This window comes from Heteronotia binoei, chromosome 2 (assembly GCF_032191835.1).
Source record: "Heteronotia binoei isolate CCM8104 ecotype False Entrance Well chromosome 2, APGP_CSIRO_Hbin_v1, whole genome shotgun sequence".
Lineage (NCBI taxonomy): Eukaryota > Metazoa > Chordata > Lepidosauria > Squamata > Gekkonidae > Heteronotia > Heteronotia binoei.
The window spans coordinates 52,684,337-52,708,418 of NC_083224.1; the positions used below are offsets into that span (position 1 = coordinate 52,684,337).

Genomic DNA, 24,082 nt, shown 5'->3' on the forward strand with positions numbered 1-24,082 from the left:
CCAGATCACACAAAGTGGTGGTATCACTTTATGCTGCTCTACTTAGATCTCACTAACTCTATGATTCTATGAAAACTTCCTCTTTACTCAATACATGGGTTGCTTCCTCGCAAGGGTTTTGCCTTGATTTGGCTTGAAAACTAGAGTGTTTTTTTAAGTGTTTACATAATGTTGTGTTATACACCTTCCAGGTTTTCCTGTGCTTTGCTTTATTCTTCCCCAAATCTGCTTTGCTACAATCTTTCTTGAAATACTGCAGTCACAGCAGGATTGCACACTATTTGAATGGGGAACATGCATATGTTCAAACTCCTTGCCCATACCAATGCCATTTTATTGTTGTCATCCACTCACACCCTCCATTCTCCGCTCTGCCATCACCAAAAGTTTTTTCCTCAGATTTTTTTTTAAAGGCAGTTACTATAGCACTATAATGTTATAATGCTACAGCTGTATAGTATCTACCAGTATTTTTCCGTAAAGCTCTCTGGGAGGATGGGAAGTTTGGAGAGTGAAGAAAGCAAAGGTGATGACTGAGGAAAGCACAGAGGATGCTTGTGTGGATGCTTCATTGCCATATGGATGCTAGAATAGTTTGGTTTGATGGCAGTGGCAATTTGTGCAAGGCATACATAAGTGGCTTTAACATATGTACATGATGTGAGAGAAGGATTTTGTGAGTCAACACCAGCACATTAATCCGGTCAGATGATGACATAGTGAGTAGTTCGGCCACTTTTGAACTAGTTACTATTTCTGTATACTATTTTATTTAAACACTATTTTATTTGAAGGCAGATATTGAAAGTATTGTCACAGTAGTTTAACTGGAAAGTTACTAAAGAATGGGTATATTGCGGCATAGTCTGCTTTTTCCAAAAGGAGTACTGATGATGCACTGGCAAAAATTGATGAAAGATAATTTGGGCCACAGATGGCATTCAGCTGTAAAGTCAAAACAGATGGATCATATTTATAACCTCAAGTATCTTTTTCTATAGGAGGGGTGGGTACAAATCCCACACTGCATATTGCCATTATTCGTCTTTTCTATTGGCTGATTAGCTTGGAATAGGTGAATAGCTTGGACCCTGCGACTCTATCATCAATGTAAATAAAAGAGGGTGTACTGAATGGCTTGAATGCTGTTTTTGTTTCCATAGGTTGAATAGAAAGTAAAACTCTTCTGGATCAAATTTTTCCCATTAATCTGCTAAACTTGCCTGTCTGCTCAGTTTCAAGGATTTAATTTGCTTTTGTCATTTGTGTTGCATTTTTTTTCTTTTTTGTGGTTCATCTGGTCTGCTGGGATCTATTACCACTTTGCAACCCCCTGCTAAGATTACATCTACTTTTCCTTCTCTGATTATATCTAGCTGAGCAAGCAACTCTGTAAGGAATTCCCACATCACCTGCTTTAGTGCATATATAGATCCCTAGGGACAGATTTGTCATTTAGTTTATCTTTAATCAGAATGCCTGGACTTTTACCAATACTTAAAAAAAAAGTTTCTAATGCAAAATTGTCATGAATAGAAAAACAGGAGTAATAGCCATTATACTCACTGGGTAGGAGCTGTAGATGGCTTACCAAACCATTTGTATTAGATGCTTACCTTAGAGTCATCTTATGACGTGGTGGAGAAAAGTGCCATCAAGTCACAGCTGACTTATGGTAACCCCATAAGGTTTCCAAGGCAAGAAATACAACTTAAAAAATTAAGAGCCAGGACAACTCATCCCCTATATTACCTCGTGGGATGACTGTTGTTCACTCAGACATGGCAGAATGTCAACCATCCTTAGTTCACATTCTCTTGAAAATGTCCCATCTATGTTGCAGTCCAATCCTGAGCAGAATTCTACCTTAAGTCCATTGTAGTGGTGATAGTCCCATTCTTGGAACTGAGGGGACTCATGTAGCTTTTTATGATTTTCACAGACCAGCTTTGTTTAGAACAGTAATCCTTCCTCTCAGTTACAGGATGTTATTGGGATAGCAAGTGTAAAGGCTTTGGATTCCATGCTGTGGGATAAGTTTTGTGGTGTGCAAGAAGAACGCAAAGATCAATGAGGCAGGAGCTATATGTAAATAACAAAGATGATTTATTTAAGTGCAGGTTGTTTATAAAGAACAGATCAACACAGATCTTCAGACAGTCAAAGGAGAAACCTGACTGAGGCACATAAATTTAAGCTAGTTATGGCTTTAGAGTGTGGTTTAAATTTTTTGTAATGCTTGCAGGTACACATACGCTTTCATTGACTAGCCACTAGTTTGGATCTTTTCACACACAGAGACAATTCCACTTATAGCAGCCTGCCCTTTCCCAGCCTAACAATCAGGTACTCTGTCCTCTCCCAGAGGTATTATTAAACCACTCTTCCACACAGAACTACCCTTCAGTCTGTCTGCTCTTTTGCTGAGGCAGTCCTAACCTATGACTGCACTCACCTTGAAGCACATCTGAAGTAATTCCTGCTGTGCTTCTCTCAAATATTCCATTCCATCTCTGAAGGGTGTTTGGATGCTGAAGCTGCAGTCCCATAGGCTCAGGGATGAAACAGCTGAATAAGTAACTGTTATTCCCACAGGGGCAGGGTGGCCTTCTGTATATCACAGTGTGTACCATTCACCTGTTTTAAATATAATTTCTGGGATTTTTCTGAAGTATTGGTTGTAATCAGGCCTGGCCCGAGCCCTTCCACCGCCCTAGGCAGCAAAGCTGTGCCCGCCCCGATTCCCCACGCCTGCCGCCTACTCGCAAGTAGGCAGCAGGCACGGAGCTACTCATGAGTACCCCCATGCCTGCTGACCCAAAGTCAGGGCCCCTCCCCTGCCCTGGTCCGAGGTCTGCGAGTGTTTTGAAGAGATCTCTGAAGGAAATTTCTTCCCCCTCCTTTCTGGAAAGGAGGGGGAAGAAATTTCCTTCAGCAGTCCTCTTCAAAATACAGACCTCGGAGGCAAATTAGGCTGTTGTCTTGGGCACCGTGAGGGAGCCCAATTCGGCACCCTCTCGCTCCTGGCAAGTTTGCCTAGTGGGTGAGTCGGCCCTGGTTGTAATATCTAGAATGATTTTCCAGGTTCTGACTCATGATATCCGCATTTAGCAGCTGAACTTTTTTTTTTGGCAAGTGACCACTCATACCATAAATCTTACCTGGTTTTGCTCTAGTTTCTCAATTTTGAGGATAAAGCTTGTGTTAAAATTGCACTTGTCTTGAGCTGAGATGTATTGAGAATTCTGTTCTTATGTTTGAGAAACGATGTATCATATCCCTTTTCTCCCCACTTGGCCTTTGGGGCCATATGGCAGACCTCCTACCTTAGTCTTGTACTGCAATTTTCCATCAATCTATCTAGTTCTCAACATGACCTCATCTCTGTGGATATAAATTCAAATATTGGGGCCATGAACAGACAAGACAGGTGTTCCTATGAACTTGAAAAATCTCCAGGTTTGAAGGAAACAAACAAACAAAAAAACCATGGGGGTTAACCTCTGCAAAAATAATAGAAGCAGAGCATGTAGCTTTAAGAAACAAATGCTATCTCAATGGCAGTTGCTCGGCAATTACAACAGTATTGCCAGCCTTCAAATCTTGGTTCTGTCAGTAAATGATGGGGAGAAGAGCCACCATGTGTGTGCATGCATGCACACTAATATGGCACAGTGGTTAGTGTTAGACTGTGTTCTGGGTGACTTTGACCTAACTTCACAGCTTTGTTATGAGAGTAAAATTGAAGAAAGGGCAGTGATGTGTGTTATCCAGAGCTCCTTGGAGGACAGGCAGGATAAAAAAATGTGCCAAATAAATAAAAATGTTTGAAGAAGTTTACCAGGTATATGTTTCAAATTCTGCAGTAGTTTTAGAAACTTTTGCTAAAGGATTCTGTCTTTTATTCCCACAGCCTTCTCAGAAGTTATCTCTCTTGTCTCAATCGTGCCCACCATCCGGCTGTCTAGTAATCCTGCTTGCTCCTGTACAGGTTTTGACCCTCCATCACAAGGGTTTTAATTGTTTTCATTTCTATTCAGGTGGACCGCTACACTCTGAAAAATGGCCACCACATCATACTTCTTGCAGAAGGCAGGCTGGTGAACTTGGGGTGTGCCATGGGTCATCCTAGCTTTGTCATGAGCAACTCATTTACCAACCAAGTGCTAGCACAGATAGAGCTTTGGACAAATCCTGGCAAATATGCAGTAGGAGTCCATATTTTGCCAAAGAAGGTGAGTTGCACCAAAAAGGACCTAAGGATTGTACCAGTCTTTGAACATCCTAACTAAGCAAAGCCAGTCACAATCTGGTCTTAGTGGTTCAGGTATCTACTATGTATCTGCAAAATCTCTAAACATGACTTATTCCTTTGAGGTTTTCCTTAATTATGAGAATTAAAATTGAATTCTTTGTTCTGAAAATGGAGAGTAAGAAGATAAATGTCATCTTTTTTTTTTTAAGTCATCTGGTCTCAATTTTCTCAAACCGACCAGTGAATTTAATAAGATAGTAATTGTTTGATGCTTAGGCTGAACTTCATTGTTCTTTGAAATTTGGCCAGGTTCAGAAATGATAATAGGAAAAAGGTTTTTCCTCTGATCAATAGGGTATATTACATGTACTCGCTTGAACCATCTTTTGTTTAATTTTTTAAAAAAGGGCCTAAAGCATTTTTGGTCCATGGCAGGAATGATAAAAAGTTGGTGCAGTGTCCCTTGGTAAAGAACTATTTAGAGTTAGTGTTTAAAATTTGCTTCTTTTTTTTTTAAAGCAAGCTGATATTCTCAGGATACTGACCTTTGCATCAAGTAATATTTTATGAGCTTCTGCTGGGCTGTTGTGGAAGCCATAAAGCACTACAAACCAGTGTTGTTGTCTCTTTGACTGCATTGTTAATATATGAAAATATAATCAGGTTTTAATTGGTTATATCACATGGGTCTAATGAACTATGTTTTCTTTGATTAGGTAATGGTCCTAACTTTTCTTCCCCTATTCTTTCAGCTGGATGAAGCTGTAGCTGCTGCTCATCTGGATAAATTAGGTGTGAAATTGACAAAGCTGAGTGATAAGCAGGCCAAGTACCTGGGCCTGCCAAAGGACGGTCCCTTCAAACCAGAGCATTACAGATACTGAACAACTAGTGAGGCCCAAAGATCTCAAGATGCAGAGATAGAAATCCAAAGTGCTCGCTTCCCTGCTGGGATTCAGAGGACAGCTTTGCTCCTTGCCATGTGTCGACACACTTCATGCCATTTCTCTTTGACAAAGGTGTCTCTCTCTCATTCCTGTGGGAAGCAGGGATCGTGTATTCCTGTATGCTTCAGTGTAGGTTCTTCTCATCATGGTGCCGGGTGAACCACACCTCAGCCGGGATCATCCCACAGTAGATTTAACATAGGAATCACTTATGTTGGATCCCTGTTTCTACCTAATTGTAGACATTGCAGTCTAGTTTTTGTTGTAATATGGCTTCATTTTTGGTTGCACACCCTTGAAAGAAAATTGGTAGAAGTATCTGAAGTGATAATCTCTAAAAGAGCTTTCAAAAGCCAGGGGATAAGTTGGGGTGAGGGACTGCTTAGTTCTCTGAACATATCAGTGGGGGAATGTCTATTGTGGCTTAGCTTTTCTATCTTGTGCCTGTCCTGGTGTCATAAACTGAGTTTGTTTAAAATCTGCACTGGTAACCTTGTCTTTATTATGGGAGCCATCTTGGGAAGGAGTGCTATTGTTATAACATGTTTTCGTTGTTGTACAACTAATTATTTAAGGACTCTTAGCAAATGGATATGTCCTTATTATGTTTAGTACTCATAATATTCTGTGAATATATAATTTCCTTTGAAGCCAGTTGTTTTGTTACTATATGTGGATCCTAAAATATGACTTTTTGGGCATAACTCAAAATCTTACAGTAAATAACTCAGGCCAGGTGTTGGCTAATTTTGTGGGTGTTTTGTTGTCATGTGAGAGTGAGCAGCAAACCTACACATTCATTTAAACTGCTAGGTTCCTACTAACATGGTCTGGCAGCACATTGTATGGTAACCCTGCTAAAGCTAAAAGAGTCTTGGTCAGATCAGTGGCTGGATGGAAAACTGTCTGGAAATAATCTATATGTCACCTTCAGTTCCACAGAACAAAGGCAAAAATAGAACCAAAGAATGTGAATGCCCAGTATCTGATTCCAGCCCTTTGTGCTTCATACTCTCTTGCAGCTTTAGCATCTTCCAATACAGGTGCAAACTTTCTTGTATGCACATTTCCTGGTTCTCAGGTGTCCACACAGATGGCAAATCTTTTTGTGTGATTCAGCCTTGCTGTGATGTCTACTGCATGGCTGCCAAGTCTAAGAAAGATTGTGGGGGATCCCTCCAGCAGATTCCTGTAGACAGTTAACTCTGATCGATGTTGTGACTGTTCTTTTTGTTGGAGGCATCCACACACCGAAAAAAGGGAGCTGAAAGCAGCTGGCAGTCTCCTGCATGTGTGTACCTTCTTTGTGGTCTTTAGGGAGGCACTTGCATAGAACAATGATCTAGAGCAGGGATGTCAAGTGTGCAGCCTGAGGGCCAGATCAGGCCCCTGGAGGGCTCCTATCAGGCTTACAAGCAACTCATTGTCATCTGCTTCCTTCTCTCTCGCTTCCTTCTGCATCACAGCTTGCTTTGCTGGGCTCGCACAGGAGCTTCAGAGCGAAGCCTCTATTTTCTCCATTGGCTGACCAGCACATGAAGCAACTTATGTACAAAAGCTTGCAATGCCCAGCCATTTCATGCTTTCCTCTGGGTCTTAGGCTCAAAGTATTGACCATAAGGTTTCTGTAATAAATGTCAATAAATCAAAAAGTAGGACTGCAGCTTATACCTGAACAACACCTGAACAACACCTGAACAGCAAACTCAAGATTGCTACAGCACAGACACTGTCTCCAGATTTTGGTGCAATAATTCAGACCAAGAGGTGTCAGTTATCAGAAAGTGTTAAATAAGCAAAATATTGCAAGAGTGCTAATCTTTTAAACATATTTTAGATTAAGTTTTTAAAAATCTTTAATCATATTTATCTGTGTCCTTTATATAAAGTTTGTATCTTCACTACCTGACCTTACATTTTATGACACACATGGCCTGGCCTCATAACAAATGAGTTTGACACCCCTGATCTAGAGCTAAAGCTTACAAATTCTCCTCTGCTGAAGGACGAATTTAAGCTCTTGCTGCTGACAAGCATGGTTATTATCAGAAGAAGAGCAGAAGAATGAGTCTTGGTCCCCTTTGCTGAAAGCTTACAAAGCAAGCATACAGGAACAGCTGCTCCTGCTGGCATGTTCTACAGGCCTCTTAGCTGTTTCTGGTACATCACACAAACTATTCAGTCTCTGTTCCCTGTTGTGTGGCTTCTCCCCAAACTGTGTCAGCTGTTAACTTTTTTTTAAAATTTCAACTTTTATTGTTTTTTAAAATGACATATACAGGTAAGTTGCTTACAAGATAACCATAATAACTCAAATTATTATGCACATACAACTGTTCAGGAATAAATCAAGTTTTGATGCATTGCATTTCTGGGTAGAATATCTTGTTCAATCAGGTATGTCACCATCGGGTACCATAACTATGATTTTCTTTTCAGGGGGATATCTTTGTTTAGGGGAGCCAATTTGCTGAGAAATAATCCCAAATCTTGTTCCTCCACATACTTAAAGATGGTATGTGAGGAGATTTCCAGTTGTAAGCCAGAAGTGTTTTTGCAATTGCTAATAAGATTGATATCACAACTCTTGACCTGGAAACCTAGCTTAGCATGGGCTACAAATCAATCTAAAAACTGAGACCGATTTCCCACTCACCTTGTTTCGGTCTCGTTGCTTCTTTTCCCTGTGGGGCTGCTGCTGGATTTCCGCACAAGCTGCCCTGAGCCAGTGACTTGCCTCGCCCCTTTTCAAGTTCCCTCCAAGGCAGACAGATACCAGTTTTCAGAGGATCCTGCCTGCTGTGAAGGGAACTTGAAGAGAGGCGGAGCAACTCACTGGTCTGGGGCAGTTTGTGCAAAATCCAGCAGCAGCCCTGTGGAGAAGAGAGTGAGAGCGGTGTAAGTGTAGTGGGAAATCTGTTTGAGACTAACAGGACTCTGTACTTCAGGTGTTTATCAGTGCTGTCATATAATCCACCCTCCTTTTTCTGGCAGGTGTCTCTCTTAGTTATATACTGGATGTATTTCCAGCATCCAGGAAGTGAATGAGTGTGCTAAAATACACCTTGTCCCTCAAAGTATGCACAAAAGAGAAATCTATTTCTTTTGAGAGGCAGAGTTAGGTCTTTAGCTCCAGAAATCTTCTGCATAGGATCAGTGCTTGTATACAGATGTCCATTTAAAGAACATCACTTACTCATAAGCAGCAAGTTATTAGAGAAGATGCTGGTAATTCTGTGGTTGAAGATCCCAAACATTTTTACTTTCTAGTGCCCAGGAGATGGGAAGGGTCAAATGGGCCTCCCTGCATCCTTTCCTGGCCCCAAATTCACAGCTGGAGTTAATATTTTCACTGTGGATGCAAACATAAATACAGGCAGTATCTTTATGGTCTGTCCCAGTAGGGTAGCCAAAAGCTCCATGCAGCTGTCTTGAGAACTTTGAGAAACCAATGCAGGGGGAAGGGTTAAAAAATCCTGTTCCCTCTGCACTTTGGTCCTAAATAGTAATTAATCCCCTGTGCAGTTACTCAGTCACTATTTGGAAAAAAAGTCTTGAGAACTCTGCATTAAACGTTCCATTGCATTAAAGCTTTCAGACAGACAGTGGACAAAAACATGTTCCCCTAGAGACATCCCTTTGATGAAAATGGAGTCTGGTTTTGATCTTAAAAAACCTCGCTTGGTTTTAATATCTGGAGTTAAATTTTACACCAATCAAGGTTTGATGTTTCCCTGATTTATTGATAGGAATATAGACTTATACCTGCCTTGTTTTACTTGATTCTCTACATTACAAGAAGGTGTGCACAGACTCAAGTGAAACAAAGTAAAAGGAAAATGTTCTACTGGAAGAAATATTTGTGATGGCCCACTTGCACATGGAGTTTGTTACACTGTCACTCACTGGATACAAAATGAGCATGTGTGAACTAGACCATAGAAATTTTAAAATACTTTTTAAAAATTATATGTTAGAGGACAAACACTGACATCGTTGTCACCATGCTTTTATGTTTATAGAAATCCTATGACATTTGCATGGAATATATGTCTATAATGCATAACATTCACTATAGATATATACATACGCCAAATATACAATATATAAATAACATATTCTTTTTGTATAACGAAATGGTAACATTTGCTTAAAAAGGGAAGAAAACTGATAAGGGTTTGTAGAATCTTTCGGGCTCAAGTGCCGTGTTCTCCTGGAGAAAGTTTTCCTTCCAGACGTTTCGTTCTCAGCTGCGGAGAACATCCTCAGTGGCGCTGCAGCCGAAGCAAGCGCTCTGACCTTCTTGGCTGCTGTTCATTCAATGCACAGCAGCCAAGACTCTGTGCACATCTTCTTGTAATGTAGAGAATCAAGTAAAACAAGGCAGGTATAAGTCTATATTCCTATCAATAAAACAGGACAACATCAAACCTTGATTGGTGTAAAATTTAACTCCAGATATTAAAACCAAGCGAGGTTTTTTAAGATCAAAACCAGACTCCATTTTCATCAAAGGGATGTCTCTAGGGGAACATGTTTTTGTCCACTGTCTGTCTGAAAGCTTTAATGCAATGGAACGTTTAATGCAGAGTTCTCAAGACTTTTTTTCCAAATAGTGACTGGGTAACTGCACAGGGGATTAATTTCTATTTAGGACCAAAAGTGCAGAGGGAACAGGATTTTTTAACCCTTCCCCCTGCATTGGTTTCTCAAAGTTCTTAAGACAGCTGCATGGAGCTTTTGGCTACCCTACTGGGACAGACCATAAAGATACTGCCTGTATTTATGTTTGCATCCACAGTGAAAATATTAACCCCAGCTGTGAATTTGGGGCCTGCTCCGGCTGCAATGCCACTGAGGATGTTCTCCGCAGCTGAGAACGAAAAATCTGGAAGGAAAACTTTCTCCAGTAGAACACGGCACTTGAGCCCGAAAGATTCTACAAACCCTAATGATACCAGCCATGAAAACCTGAAATCTTTGATAAAACTAAGAGTAATAATCCATATTTTTTCCATATTTTTAATGCATACTGTCAATAACAGGTTGCCAGCATTTATGAAAGGTAGGCTTTAATTATCTCCGATTTCTCAGATGTACTTTTAAGTTGAAAAGTTTAAAATATTTGCCTAACATTATTCATCCATGATCTGATGTTCAGATTCTTTGCACTTGGCCAGTTATTAGCAATAAGCATTTTCACCACTGTTAAGATATTATGAATCATTTTTATGGTCAGATAGTACTGGTTTTCCTAGAAAAGTACTAGATAGTACTGGTTTTCCTAGAAAACCTAGAAGAAAAATTTTGGGGTGTCTTTTAAGATCTCATAACCAGTTATATGATTATCAAAGATTTCAGGTTTTCACGGCTGGTAACATCATTAGGGTTTGTAGAATCTTTCGGGATCAAGTGCCGTGTTCTACTGGAGAAAGTTTTCCTTCCAGACGTTTCGTTCTCAGCTGCGGAGAACATCCTCAGTGGCGTTGCTGCTGGAGCAGGCGCTCAGACCTTCTTGGCTGCTGTGCATTGATCCCGAAAGATTCTACAAACCCTAATGAAGTTATATGATTGTTTGCCAGAAATACATATTTTCCCAAACCTTTCTATAAATGGATAGGCCTACCACATGTGTCTTAAATCTTCAGGATTTACACAGCATTCCCAATAAACAGGCTGAACAGTTCTATAATTCCAGTAAAATTGTTGCCAGATTAATACCTGACTGTTATTTTGAGAAGATTATATTTGACATAGCATTAATGTAAATGGTTGGGTACTATAATAGATTATGGTATTAGGTATTTACATATAAAGATATTCGCGTACTGAAGCAGAAGGCATTTGCCTTCTGGTGTCTGAAATCTGTGAGGATTGTTCACACACGTCTGACTTGCCATCTCCCCACCCCCAGCCTAAGAACCATGTAACTGCTCACATGTGTGACATCTGTATGGGAGAAGGGTGTGTGACCATTCTCCACCATAAAAATATTCTCAATACACTGCTAAAAGTCTGAACCAGATCTATGACTGGTGACTACCTCATACGGTCTAATTTTTATGCAGTTAGGTCTGGCCCCAGGTCTACACAAATCTGCAGAATTTCTTCTTGCAATAACTGTGGCTCATTCAATTGCTTTAGGTGGTGTTTTTGTAACCTAATCAGTACCATAGCTAAACTTAATTTCTAAAACTTGGAGTGGTTGCATTATCCATGCTGTAAACTGCCTATTTATCAGAATGCTGTCCTAAATTTTACTTGAGCCAGATTAACAGTTAAATTGCTATGTGCAGCAAAGTCAACTCAAAGCTTTTATGGAGTAAAAGATCCAAGTCTGGGAGCAATTTTAAAATACCTGGATGAAATTAAGCCTTAATGTGAGGAGTTATAGTGGGAGAGAACTGCTTGTGTCTTCAAAGAGGGTAATAATTTGCAAGCCTCACATCATCAGGATGCTATGAAATTAGTGGAAAGAAAATGTGCTTTGACCCCTGGGAAGATGTAAGTCTTTTCTGAAAGCACACATTCACCTGAGGGGGGTGGGGAGAAAAGGACCTATAGTTTAGTTAAAACTTCAGTTTCAAAGGCTAGTTTAGCAAGGGCAATAGAGTCAATGTAACACGTGACAGCAATGTGTAAGTTTGCCTTTGCATTGCTTCTCCATAACACAGAATAAATGTCAACAACAAAATAAAGCCATCTGATATATCCAATTTAAGAGGTGATACATAATGTTATAAGAGCCCCGTGGTGCAGAGTGGTAAAGCTGCAGTACAGCAGTCGGAGCTCTCTGCTCATGACCTGAGTTTGATCCCAGTGGAAACTGGTTCAGGTAGCCATCTCCAGGTTGACTCAGCCTTCTATCCTAACGAGGGTAAAATGAGTACTCAGCTTGCTGGGGTGAAAGTGTAGATGACTGGGAAAGACAATGATTTACACTGGTGAGGCAAATCATTAGTTTGCCCCACGCAAAATGCCGGCGCGGAGCAACTGGTGTGAAATTGCCAGTTTGCTCCACCCAGAAACGGAAGCCTGCCCCAGAGAGAGGTGAGTGCAGAATCAGCCGGAGTCACCCAGAGTCTTCTGCTAGATCTATTATTGTATGAAGTTGAGCTGAGGTAATTGAACTGATTTCTCCTCCTCCTGTTCTGTTCTCTGCCCAGAGGGGGAAATTTTTTAAAACGCAAGTGGAGGTTTTGCTCCTTTCAGACCTCCCAGGAAAAAAGTGCATTTCTTTGCAAGCTATATTATATAAAATATAGTAATGGGGAGATTTCTAGCCTGCTCAGATTTTTGTTCATGTTGAGAATTAGTGGAGAACTGGAAGGCTGTAAAGGCTAAATAACTTGGCATCAGTGTCGTGCTTTTAAAAGAATGCCCATGTTTTCTGCAGCAGCATGTAATGTTTGAACAACAGTTGCTTGATGTGCTTGGATTCAACTGAAGTTCCCAGGTTGCATGTACATGTGTGTTCAAGGATGGTCATTTATCATCCACATGTTAGTTATTTGCTATGGGAAACAGCTATAGCCTTGGTGTAGCTGCAGCAAACGTTACCAAATTAAAATATGGGTCAATTCCAAAAGCTGCTGAAGTGTAGGTAAAACCTTTACTTTCCCTTCACATGTTTCTCTAAGATAGCCCTAGAATACTAGACCACATTTACCATGAGGGGAAAGCAAGATTTTGAGGATCTGGCAGTAAGAATACTTTCAATCTGTTAGAGATATTTTTAAAAACAAATTTAAAATCCTAATTCAACAAATTAGTCAAGGGGATGGTAAATTAAATCACTTGTGTATATGGCTTGATGCTGTCTTGCAGTCTGCTTTTGAACAAGGAAGTAAGGAAACCATCAAATGAGATACAGAGGCTTGCTGTCCACTCTCTCCGGATACATGAGAATTAATTTTTGAATATCACTGTTTTTGTGCACATAGATCCTGTGCGAGCAGTGGGAAAGGGATTTTTAAAATCTTTATCAGGCATCAACATAGGTCTTCCTGAACATCAATTCAACTCAGCTGGCAGCCATTTGGCAATGTTCAAGCTAAGCCCTATTTGTTAATGTGGCCTAAAACTGCTCACCCAGCTGTCATTAGTGCAGTGATACCCAGTATAGTGTTGACACCCAATAAATCTGTGGTTCTGTGTTTTTATAGCATGTTTCCCTTATACTGGTTGCAGCTGACAGCCTGTGCCCTATGGCTCCTCCCTTCAATTAACACCTCACTTTGGGGGAACGGAAATACTGTGCTTACACAAATGTGCCCCTGGGTTTCTCATGTAACCCAGGCACCACAAGAAGCAACTGTATTTCACAGTATCAGGTAACGAGAAGGCAAATTGTATGAAGGGACACCTAAAAAGCATGGGGGAACCTCTCTTGGGTGAGAAGTATGCAAGGACTAGAGGGGACCAGTTTTCCCTCTAAGCTGAGTTAGTGTGAGCTAGCTCAGTTTTTTAGCCTCCAGATCACACATTTTTATCTTAGGCCAGAAAAAATGGCCCTGGAGCAAATTAGTTTATGCAGAAGCCAAATCGCTTGCTCACAATTTTAATGCCAGTAGCCCATGAAGTAAGATTTTTGCTCACAATACTCCACAGCTTAGAGGGAGTATTGGAGGTGAGATCTTTGGGTTGTGAACTGACTTTCAGAGTACAGATTGCTTACTGATCTCACCATGGTTTCACACAGGGTTTTTAAATAGAAAAAGTCCAGCAGGAACTCATTTGCATATTAGGCCACACCCCTGATGCTAAGCCAGCCAGAACTGCTTTAAAAAAAACATTCCTGCTTTAAAAAACAAACAAACCCTGTTTAAATCATTTTAGATTTATTTACACCTCACCTTTCTCTCCAGTGTGGGCTCAAAGTGTTTTACATAATTCTTCCCTCCCACATTTTGCAATAACCCACTGAGGCATGTTAGGCTGAATGTGTGTGTGAGTGAGCCAAGATTACCCAGGGAAGAGAATCTGGGCCAGGATGTTCCAGTTCCTTTCATTTTTGCTACTGCAACTCCTCAAGTTGATGGCCTAGTTTAAGACTCCCAGTTTTCTGATGAGTTACATTCAGCTGCATCACGCTGTGGTAATTCTCCAACTCATTGTGTACATGAAAAATATAATATTGAAAGTAATGCAGAATGTGTAAATTAAGGATGTAATACAGAAAGTAAATCACAAGTCCTTCTGCTGGGCTAGAAGTAGGTTAATTTCTCCTGATACAAGTGTATAATTTCCTTCAAATGAGGACGAGCTGTGATTGTGCTGGTGCTGCTTTTCTTTGAAGAAAAATGATGTAGTGTGCAAAATACCCTTGAACCAACACTGTGGAGGTAAGGTACATCTCCACTGTATCTGGACCATCGATAGAAACATAAGCCTTTTGGAAGAGAGGACTTCTGAAACACAGCCAATGGTGCCCCACATCCATCTGTGGTAATAAATCTTATTGACTCTGTCTTGATTTTTACGCTGCTCCCATAACTTCCCTTTTAACTTGTAGTGGCTATGAGAAATTCTTGACACCTGACTTCTGTTTAGCTGGCAAGAGTATATCCGTCTTCATCAAAGTTTTGTTAGTCATCTTGTGTTTCTGCTCAGTGATAAATCTTCGCTAAACACCGTTTTGTGTTCAGTGTTCCCTCCTGGTTAAAGTGAAACCTTATCACAGTGGGAATCCCTTAGGGTGTGGCTATGCCAGCTTTTTTATCTTGAACTGACACTGTTTGGTCCCTCAGGCATCCTGGCGATGTTGCTGTCTAACTGTTGCATTTGTCATGTTTCATGTGCTCTCTCTATCTCTTCCCTCCTGTACATTCCCTACCATAGTCCTGTCAATCAACCTTCTCTTTTGCTGTCACAAGCAGTTCTCTGTGTGTGATGCACAATAAATAGTGTGGAGAAGAGAAGAAAAGAAAGCATAGAATTTTGATGATGTAATCAAAATATGGATTCTCCATCTTTCATACTGCACTGTGTGATTTTTGAATGCATTATAGACCCGTTTAAATATTTCCTTGATAGTACAGGCATCTTTCTTTTCAACCTTAGTAATTTAATGTCTGGTTTTTGTTCCTATGACAGTTCTAACCTGTTTTCTCCCCCCCTCTCCTTTATGACTTTCTATGCATCTTTTAACAAAACACTTAACATCTGTTCTGAAAATGCTTCCCAGATTCATCTGCTCGGCATCATGTAGAATATGCAATACATGTAACAGAAGATGAAGTCTTGCTGCAATCTTACCTTTTCGCCACCTTTTCTGCCTTCAGTTTAAAAAATGCACTGTAAAGGGCTAGAATCTTCCATGTCTGTGTATCTGAAGAAGTGTGTTTGCACACAAAAGCTCATACCTTGAATAAAACTTTGTTAGTCTTAAAGATGCCACTGAACTCTAACTTTGTTCTAGGGCTAGAATACCATAAGAACATAAGAACATAAGAGAAGCCATGTTGGATCAGGCCAACGGCCCATCAAGTCCAACACTCTGTGTCACACAGTGGCAAAAAATTTTATATACACACATACACTGTGGCTAATAGCCACTGATGGACCTGTGCTCCATATTTTTATCTAAACCCCTCTTGAAGGTGGCTATACTTGTGGCCGCCACCACCTCCTGTGGCAGTGAATTCCACATGTTAATCACCCTTTGGGTGAAGAAGTACTTCATAAGAACATAAGAAGGGGAGTCTCATAATGTCCACTCACTACATAGTTACCTTCCCTTTCCTTTCTCCTTCTAGCTCAGGACCAAACTACACTAAATCAGTGATCCCCAATCTGGCTCCCACTGGCATCATGGCACCCGCTAATGTGTTACCTTGCACCCACTTCTTAATCAAAGTATCTAATGTCTAAACCAAAGAACCAGTCCATCTTTCCTCCACTTCATTGGAGTAGGGGTTGCTTCATTCTGCTCCATATTTTTATCTAACCCCTCTAGGCTTTTGTTGGCTACCATTTCATGGTGGTGCCTGCTACCTTCTTTCTCTACCTTCTCCATCCCATGCATTATCTTGTAAACCTCTATCATGTCACCCCGCAGTCGACGTTTCTCCAAACTAAAGAGCCCCAAGCGTTTTAACCTTTCTTCATAGGGAAAGGGTTCCAACCCTTTAATCATTCTAGTTGCCCTTTTCTGGACTTTTTCCAATGCTATAATATCCTTTTGAGGTGCAGTGACCAGAATTGCACGCAGTATTCCAAATGAGACCGCACCATCGATTTATACAGGGGCATTATGATACTGGCTGATTCGTTTTCAATTCCCTTCCTAATAATTGGCCTTTTTTATTGCAAATGCACACTGTCTTGACATTTTCAGTGAGTTATCTACCATGACCCCAAGATCTCTCTCTTGGTCAGTCTCTGCCCTGAGATCCTGGAAAGCCACTGTGGGTCTGAGCAAAAAACACTGACTTTGATGGAGCAATGATCCATTGGAAAAATTTACATATAACCTATTACCATTTCCCCAGTGAGTCAAGCAGTAGCTCCCCCTCGGCCTATTCAGATTAGGAAAACACCTCACTTCAAAGAGGTCTGAGAGAGCAGAGCAACTCTGAGGTAAGCTGAGACAGCTGGGGAAGTTGCTGAGAATTCCTGAGTTTGGTGACTGCTGAAAATTCTGAGTTGTGGTTGCTGGGGAACTGCTGTGTGTTTGGTTGAGTGGGCTGAAGGTGAAGGTGATTGGTGCGGATTGATTAGGAGTGGCTGTGTTCCCCACCCTCTTTGCATTGTTAAGCTGCGCCTTGCCAGAGGCTGAGCACACTTCAGAGAGGTCTGAGAGAGAGCAGAGAAACTCTGAGATAAGCTGAGACAGCTTTTGGCACCAGCCGAAGGACGAGAGCTAAAGGGCTCTTGGCCTGTGGCTCTTAGCCTGGGGGCTCTGTAAGGACCAAGAACCCTAATTTCCTTGTGCTCCCAATAAGGTAAGTTGACCCTTCAGAAGGGGAGCCACATAAACAAACAGGATTTAAAGGGGACTCTCACATACAAATACTTACTGGGTCTTGTTTCTGCAGAACTTTACTTGCTCTGAAAACGAAAGCGAAACAAAGGGAGGGGATGTTCTCCGACGAAACTGTTACTGGCCCTTTCCCATGAAGCCCTTCCTGTTTCCTGCTTCCTGATCAGCCTTAAAGGCACACATTTTAAAAGCGGACCTGTTTACAGGTTTCTAAACCTGCAGGAGCTCTAAAACTACATGGTGACTGTGGGGGCAGGGCTTCCCCCGCTGGCCAGCTGGCTGGGGGCGGGGGGAAGCCTGTAAAAATGGGTGATCCCCCATTGGGACCTGAGGATTGGGTAGGCTTCCCAAACCTCCCGCTCTGGCGGGAGACTTCTGGGTTCGCAGCCTCATCTCCCGCTCTTCAAAACTCTGGAAGCGGGTGTGGGGGTGGAGGGGGGGGAGAACATACCTTTAGGCTTCATGTTGTAGAGCTCCTGAGCTGTTTGCAAAATGTCTGCCCCTTTAAGGCTGGGCAGGAAGCAGGAAGCAGAAAGGGCTTCTGAGAACGGCCCCTCCCTTTCTTTGCTTTCGTTTTCACAGGAAGTAGAGTTGTCCAGAGGAAGATCTGGTTAGGCATCCCAATCCTCCCACCCTGACGGGGGTCTCCTGGATTTCCAGCTCCTTCCCCCCGCCCCCCCAAAAAATGGAAGCGGGAGGAGGGGGAAGGGGGGCGATCCGCGAGTCCGGTTGCTTTTGAGCCCATCTACACTGAAGTTGAGAAGAGGCTGCAGCACAGCAGCGTCGCCCGCTCTGCCTCTGAAGTCAAATGAGAGAAGGGGATGGTGGAGGCAAAGGGAAAAGTGAGCCACAGAACTGGATGTCCCACGACGCTCCTTGCTTCCCGCTGCCGTGATCCACCAACGCACCAGCCTCCCGGCCTAATCACCTCCCCGTTCAGAAACAGCGTGCAAGCACACTCCCTGCAGCCCAAACACGCTGAGAGGACTGCCGAGACGGGGAGCGGAGGCTTCAATACAAGCGTTGAAGCCCCGCCCCCTCCAGACGCGGCCGAAAGCGCGCCGAAGAGTCCTCTCTCAACACATACATTGGATCCCTCCTTCTTCCATCGGATTTCTTTGCAGAATACGGCAGGTAGTCTTTGTTTTCCCTCTTGATCTGTCCCTCTCTTATTTTCCAAACCACATGTACACCTTTAGCCCAAAGAGTATCCCTTGTTCCAGTTTGGAGCAGTTCTGCTGTTTGTTGCTATATTTAATAAGATAACGAATGTGTCTGTGTTTTTGATTTAGTACTTCTAGTATTTGCTTAAGGTTATTTCCCCCTGCACACACACACACACTACTGTACCAACTCTCTGAATAAATTTTGTATCCCTTTTAAAATCAGATCTCTGCCATCCTTTTCCAACTGAAAACTTGCTCCTCACTGTTGCCACTTGAGGTAAAAGATCTTGGTTTTCTTTGCTTTGTACAAACATGCAAAGCTAATTCTCCTTGTTGATCTGAACATAATATTCATGTGTTTGTTGTGTGGGCATGGTAACATTTGCATAGATATAAGTTATAACAACACCATATAATGTGAAGAATAAGGTGGTATGATCAGCCGTGTCTCTGGGCAGTGAGCTACTTAGCCAAGGGTAAACACCAGTGAGTATATTTTTTATAATATTAGTGCCATTATTTTCAGCAAATATTGGCTACTTACAAATATCAAAATCTAGTACAAAAATTAAAATCCATAAAACACAGTGTGTTAAGAATGCCTGTCTTTTTTAACATGCTGTTTTGGGAGGAGGCTTTGCATTATAAGAACATAAGAGAAGCCATGTTGGATCAGGCCAATGGCCCATCCAGTCTAACACTCTGTGTCACTCAGTGGCCCAAAATATATATATATATATATATATATATATATATATATATATATATATATATATATATATATACACACACACACACACACACACTGTGGCTAATAGCCTCTGATGGACCTCTGCTCCATATTTTTATCTAACCCCCTCTTGAAGCTGGCTATGCTTGTAGCCGCCACCACCTCCTGTGGCAGTGAATTCCACATGTTAATCACCCTTTGGGTGAAGAAGTACCTCCTTTTATCCGTTCTAACCCGACTGCTCAGCAATTTCATTGAATGCCCACGAGTTCTTGTATTGTGAGAAAGGGTGAAAAGGACTTCTTTCTCTACCTTCTCCATCCCATGCATAATCTTGTAAACCTCTATCATGTCACCCCACAGTCGACGTTTCTCCAAGATAAAGAGCCCCAAGTGTTTTAACCTTTCTTCATAGGGAAAGTGTTCAAAACCTTTAATCATTCTAGTTGCCCTTTTCTGCACTTTTTCCAATGCTATAATATCCTTTTTGAGGTGCGGTGACCAGAATTGCACACAGTATTCCAAATGAGACTGCACCATTGATTTATACAGGGGCATTACGATACTGGCTGATTTGTTTTCAATTCCCTTCCTAATAATTCCCAGCATGGAATTTGGGCACAAGTAGATTTTTATTGAAAAGAGGTGGAAATGAAGCTTCGGAGCTCAAATCTGATACTGCTGAGGGAATGATGCTTCATATTGCAGTAAGAGAGAAACGGCAAGCGAGTTTAAACAAATGCTAAGAGTAAAAGACTATTTGACTTTTGCAGTGGTATGATGAAGAGCTACTTCTAGAATATCCATATGACAAATCTTTATTTTGGTTAACAACAAAGCACCATTCTTTAAAACTCAGATTTCATGCTTTTTTTTCTTTTTTCTTTGCACTGGCAAAACACAACATTGTAGGTTCTTTTAGAGTGCAGGAACCTGAGCCACCATCAACACTTGACTGTAGAGTAGGGTTGCCAATCCCCAGGTGGGGGCGGGGGATCCCCCAGTTTGGAGGCCTTCTCCCCGCTTCAGGGCCGTCAGAAAGCGGGGGAAGGGGAGGGAAATTTCTTCTGAGAACTCTATTATTCCCTAGGGAGAGTTATTCCCATAGAAAATCATGGAGAATTGATCCGTGGGTATCTGGGGCTCTGGGGGGGGGCTGTTTTTTGGGATAGAAACATCAAATTTTCAGTATAGCATCTAGTTTCTCTCCCCAAAATACACCCCAAGTTTCAAAAAGATTGGACCAGGGGGTCCAATTCTATGAGCCCCAAAAGAAGGTACCCCATCCTTCATCATTTCCTATGGAAGGAATTGAAAAGGTGTGCCGTCCCTTTAAATGTGATGGCCAGAACTCCCTTTGGAGTTCAATTATGCTTGTCACAGCCTTGATCTTGGCTCCACCCCAATGTCTCCTGGCTCCACCCCCAAAGTCTCCTGGCTCCACCCCCAAAGCCCCCAGATATTTCTTGAATTGGACTTGGCAACCCTAGATCTGGTAAGTGTGTGTGTGTGAGAGGGAGGGGGCAGGGGATTCCCTAGTTTGGAGGCCCTCCCCCCCTTTAAAAAGCGTGGGGGGGGGAGGGAAATGTCTACTAGGCACTCTATTATTCCCTGTGGAGAACGATTCCCATAGGGAATAATAGGAAATTGATCCGTGGGTATTGGGGGCTCTGGGGGGGTGCTATTTTTTGAGGTAGAGGCACCAAATTTTTAGTATAGCATCTAGTGCCTCTCCCCAAAATACCCCCCAAGTTTCAAAACGATTGGACCAGAGGGTCCAATTCTATGAGCCCCAAAATATGGTGCCCCTATCCTTAATTATTTCCTATGGAAGAAAGGCATTTTAAAAGGTGTGCTGTCTCTTTAAATGTGATGGCAAGAACTCCCTTGGAGTTCAATTATGCTTGTCACATCCTTGTTCTTGGCTCCACCCCCAAAGTCCCCAGATTTTTCTTTAATTGGACTTGGCAACCCTAGGATTGGGAGGCCTACTGCACACTGTAGTCCCAGTCTGAATTGGGCCCCTGCTAGCATGGCTGGGAAGTCAGTTCCAATCACAGAACTTCCTGTTCAAGTCTAGTCCATAGGGCCAGGATTAGAGTTGCCAGTCTCCAGGTGGGGCCTGGAGATTTGCCGCTTTTACAGTTGATCTCTAGCTGGCAGAGATCAGCTCCCCTGGAAAAAAACCCAGCTGCTTCGAAGGATCCACCCCCAAAGTCTCTAGGTATTTTCTAACACAGACCTGGCAATCCTAGCCAGGATGGGCATGGAGGGAGGGGCCAAAAGGACAATGATTGTTAAGGCCTCATTTTGTTCCTGACCACCTCTGCCACTGGACAAAGTGGCCTTTTTCTTCTTTATCTGCCACTGATAGGGGCTAGGAGGCCAAAATAAATATTGCTGTGATTCCAGAAAGTATACAGCAGCCATGAAAACAAGCAGCAATTGAATGGGAGCTTCCGAGAAGTGTGAATGATAGTAGCATATATTTAAAATTAGTCACACGGCTGTGCTTCATAACCTTTGCTATGTGAGAGTAAATGGCAGGTGCATCTTGTTTGTTTTTTTACAATTGCAAATGTTTTCCATTGAAGAATGAGGGATGCTGGAATTCCCTGAACAATTGATAATATCTTGAGCTTGGAAGAAATGAACTGCTGTGAGAGGGAAAGTGGAGAGAAGAATGACAAGGCAAAGCACTGATGGAAAGCATGTGCATTGACCAAGGGCCTTTGACAGAAGATGGTTGTCTCTATGGTTTGTGAATAATGGCTTAATCTTAGTTAAAAGGACTGTGTTCTATTTTAAGATCAAACAGTAGTGTTTTCCCACAACTGCACCAGTGAGGAAGTGGTAGGTAACGGGAAGGTTAATTCCAAAGCATCCCTGTGTCATTCTCTCCAGCAGGCCAGCTGTAGTTGCCAATGGAAGAAGACTGCTTCATTTTTTAAATTACTCTTCAACAATCTGTTTAGGGCAAGATAAAAGACATTTTATTAGACATCAAATAACTGGGGCCGAGGACACAAACTCAACTGCAAAGAGTATTTGCTTAGACTAGCCATTGTGTGCTAATAAGTCACCGGGTCCGGATGGCATACATCCGAGAGTTCTGAAAGAACTCAAAGTTGAACTTGTGGATCTTCTAACAAAAATCTGTAATCTTTCATTGAAATCTGCCTCTGTTCCTGAGGACTGGAAGGTAGCAAATGTCACCCCCATCTTTAAAAAAGGTTCCAGAGGAGATCCGGGAAATTACAGGCCAGTCAGTCTGACTTCAATACCGGGAAAGTTGGTAGAAACCTTTATCAAGGACAGAATGAGTAGGCACATTGATGAACACGGGTTATTGAGGAAGACTCAGCATGGGTTCTGCAAGGGAAGATCTTGCCTCACTAACCTGTTACATTTCTTTGAGGGGGTGAACAAACATGTGGACAAAGGAGACCCGATAGATGTTGTTTACCTTGACTTCCAGAAAGCTTTTGATAAAGTTCCTCATCAAAGGCTCCTTAGAAAACTTGAGAGTCATGGAGTAAAAGGACAGGTCCTCTTGTGGATCAAAAACTGGCTTAGTAATAGGAAGCAGAGAGTGAGTATAAATGGGCAGTCTTCGCAGTGGAGGACGGTAAGCAGTGGGGTGCCGCAGGGCACGGTACTGGGTCCCATGCTCTTTAACTTGTTCATAAATGATTTAGAGTTGGGAGTGAGCAGTGAAGTGGCCAAGTTTGCGGATGACACTAAATTGTTCAGGGTGGTGAGAACCAGAGAGGATTGTGAGGAACTCCAAAGGGATCTGTTGAGGCTGGGTGAGTGGGCGTCAACGTGGCAGATGCGGTTCAATGTGGCCAAGTGCAAAGTAATGCACATTGGGGCCAAGAATCCCAGCTACAAATACAAGTTGATGGGGTGTGAACTGGCAGAGACTGACCAAGAGAGAGATCTTGGGGTCGTGGTAGATAACTCACTGAAAATGTCAAGACAGTGTGCATCTGCAATAAAAAAGGCCAACGCCATGCTGGGAATTATTAGGAAGGGGATTGAAAACAAATCAGCTAGTATCATAATGCCCCTGTATAAATCGATGGTGCGGTTTCATTTGGAGTACTGTGTGCAGTTCTGGTCGCTGCACCTCAAAAAGGATATTATAGCATTGGAGAAAGTCCAGAGAAGGGCAACTAGAATGATTAAAGGGCTGGAGCACTTTCCCTATGAAGAAAGGTTGAAACGCTTGGGACTCTTTAGCTTGGAGAAACGTCGACTGCGGGGTGACATGATAGAGGTTTACAAGATAATGCATGGGATGGAGAAAGTAGAGAAAGAAGTACTTTTATCCCTTTCTCACAATACAAGAACTCGTGGGCATTCGATGAAATTGCTGAGCAGAAAGGTTAAAACGGATAAAAGGAAGTACTTCTTCACCCAAAGGGTGATTAACATGTGGAATTCACTGCCACAGGAGGTGGTGACGGCCACAAGTATAGCCACCTTCAAGAGGGGTTTAGATAAAAATATGGAGCACAGGTCCATCAGTGGCTATTAGCCACAGTGTATGTGTGTATATAATTTTTTTTTTTGCCACTGTGTGACACAGAGTGTTGGACTTGATGGGCCATTGGCCTGATCCAACATGGCTTCTCTTATGTTCTTATGTGTGACCTTTAAAATAAGAGAGACTGATGCTTGATTTGAAATAGAATTGAAGGACATGTACAAAATGAAATGGAAATAAAATTCATAAAATGGGATCTATGTGAGGCATTGTGCGGACAAGCTCAGGGCTGTTGTATTCATATAGGGTCTGGTCTTAAACAGACTTGTGATGAAATCTGAGAGAGATCGAGTTCAAGAGAGTTCACCCCCTTAGCATGATGCTGAGTGTTCTGTGCTTTAGAACTGCTGTTATAATACAAGCTAAACATCAGCATACAGAGCCAATCAAATAGTTGACAAACAGAATTTTTTTTAAAAAAAACTTAAAATAAAACATGCTTAAAACAC

At 42.0% G+C, this 24,082-nt stretch overlaps 1 protein-coding gene across 1 annotated transcript in view; it reads left to right on the forward strand.

Moving 5' to 3' along the window:
- Positions 1-5,680, forward strand: part of AHCY (adenosylhomocysteinase) — a 35,825-nt gene extending 30,145 nt beyond the window's left edge. Inside the window, exons 9-10 of the mRNA XM_060230984.1 lie at positions 4,041-4,235; positions 5,008-5,680. Of these exons, the coding sequence (XP_060086967.1) occupies positions 4,041-4,235; positions 5,008-5,139 (327 nt within the window). The 3' untranslated portion in view covers positions 5,140-5,680. The remainder of the gene's footprint in view (positions 1-4,040; positions 4,236-5,007) is intronic.
- Positions 5,681-24,082: the final 18,402 nt, after the last annotated feature.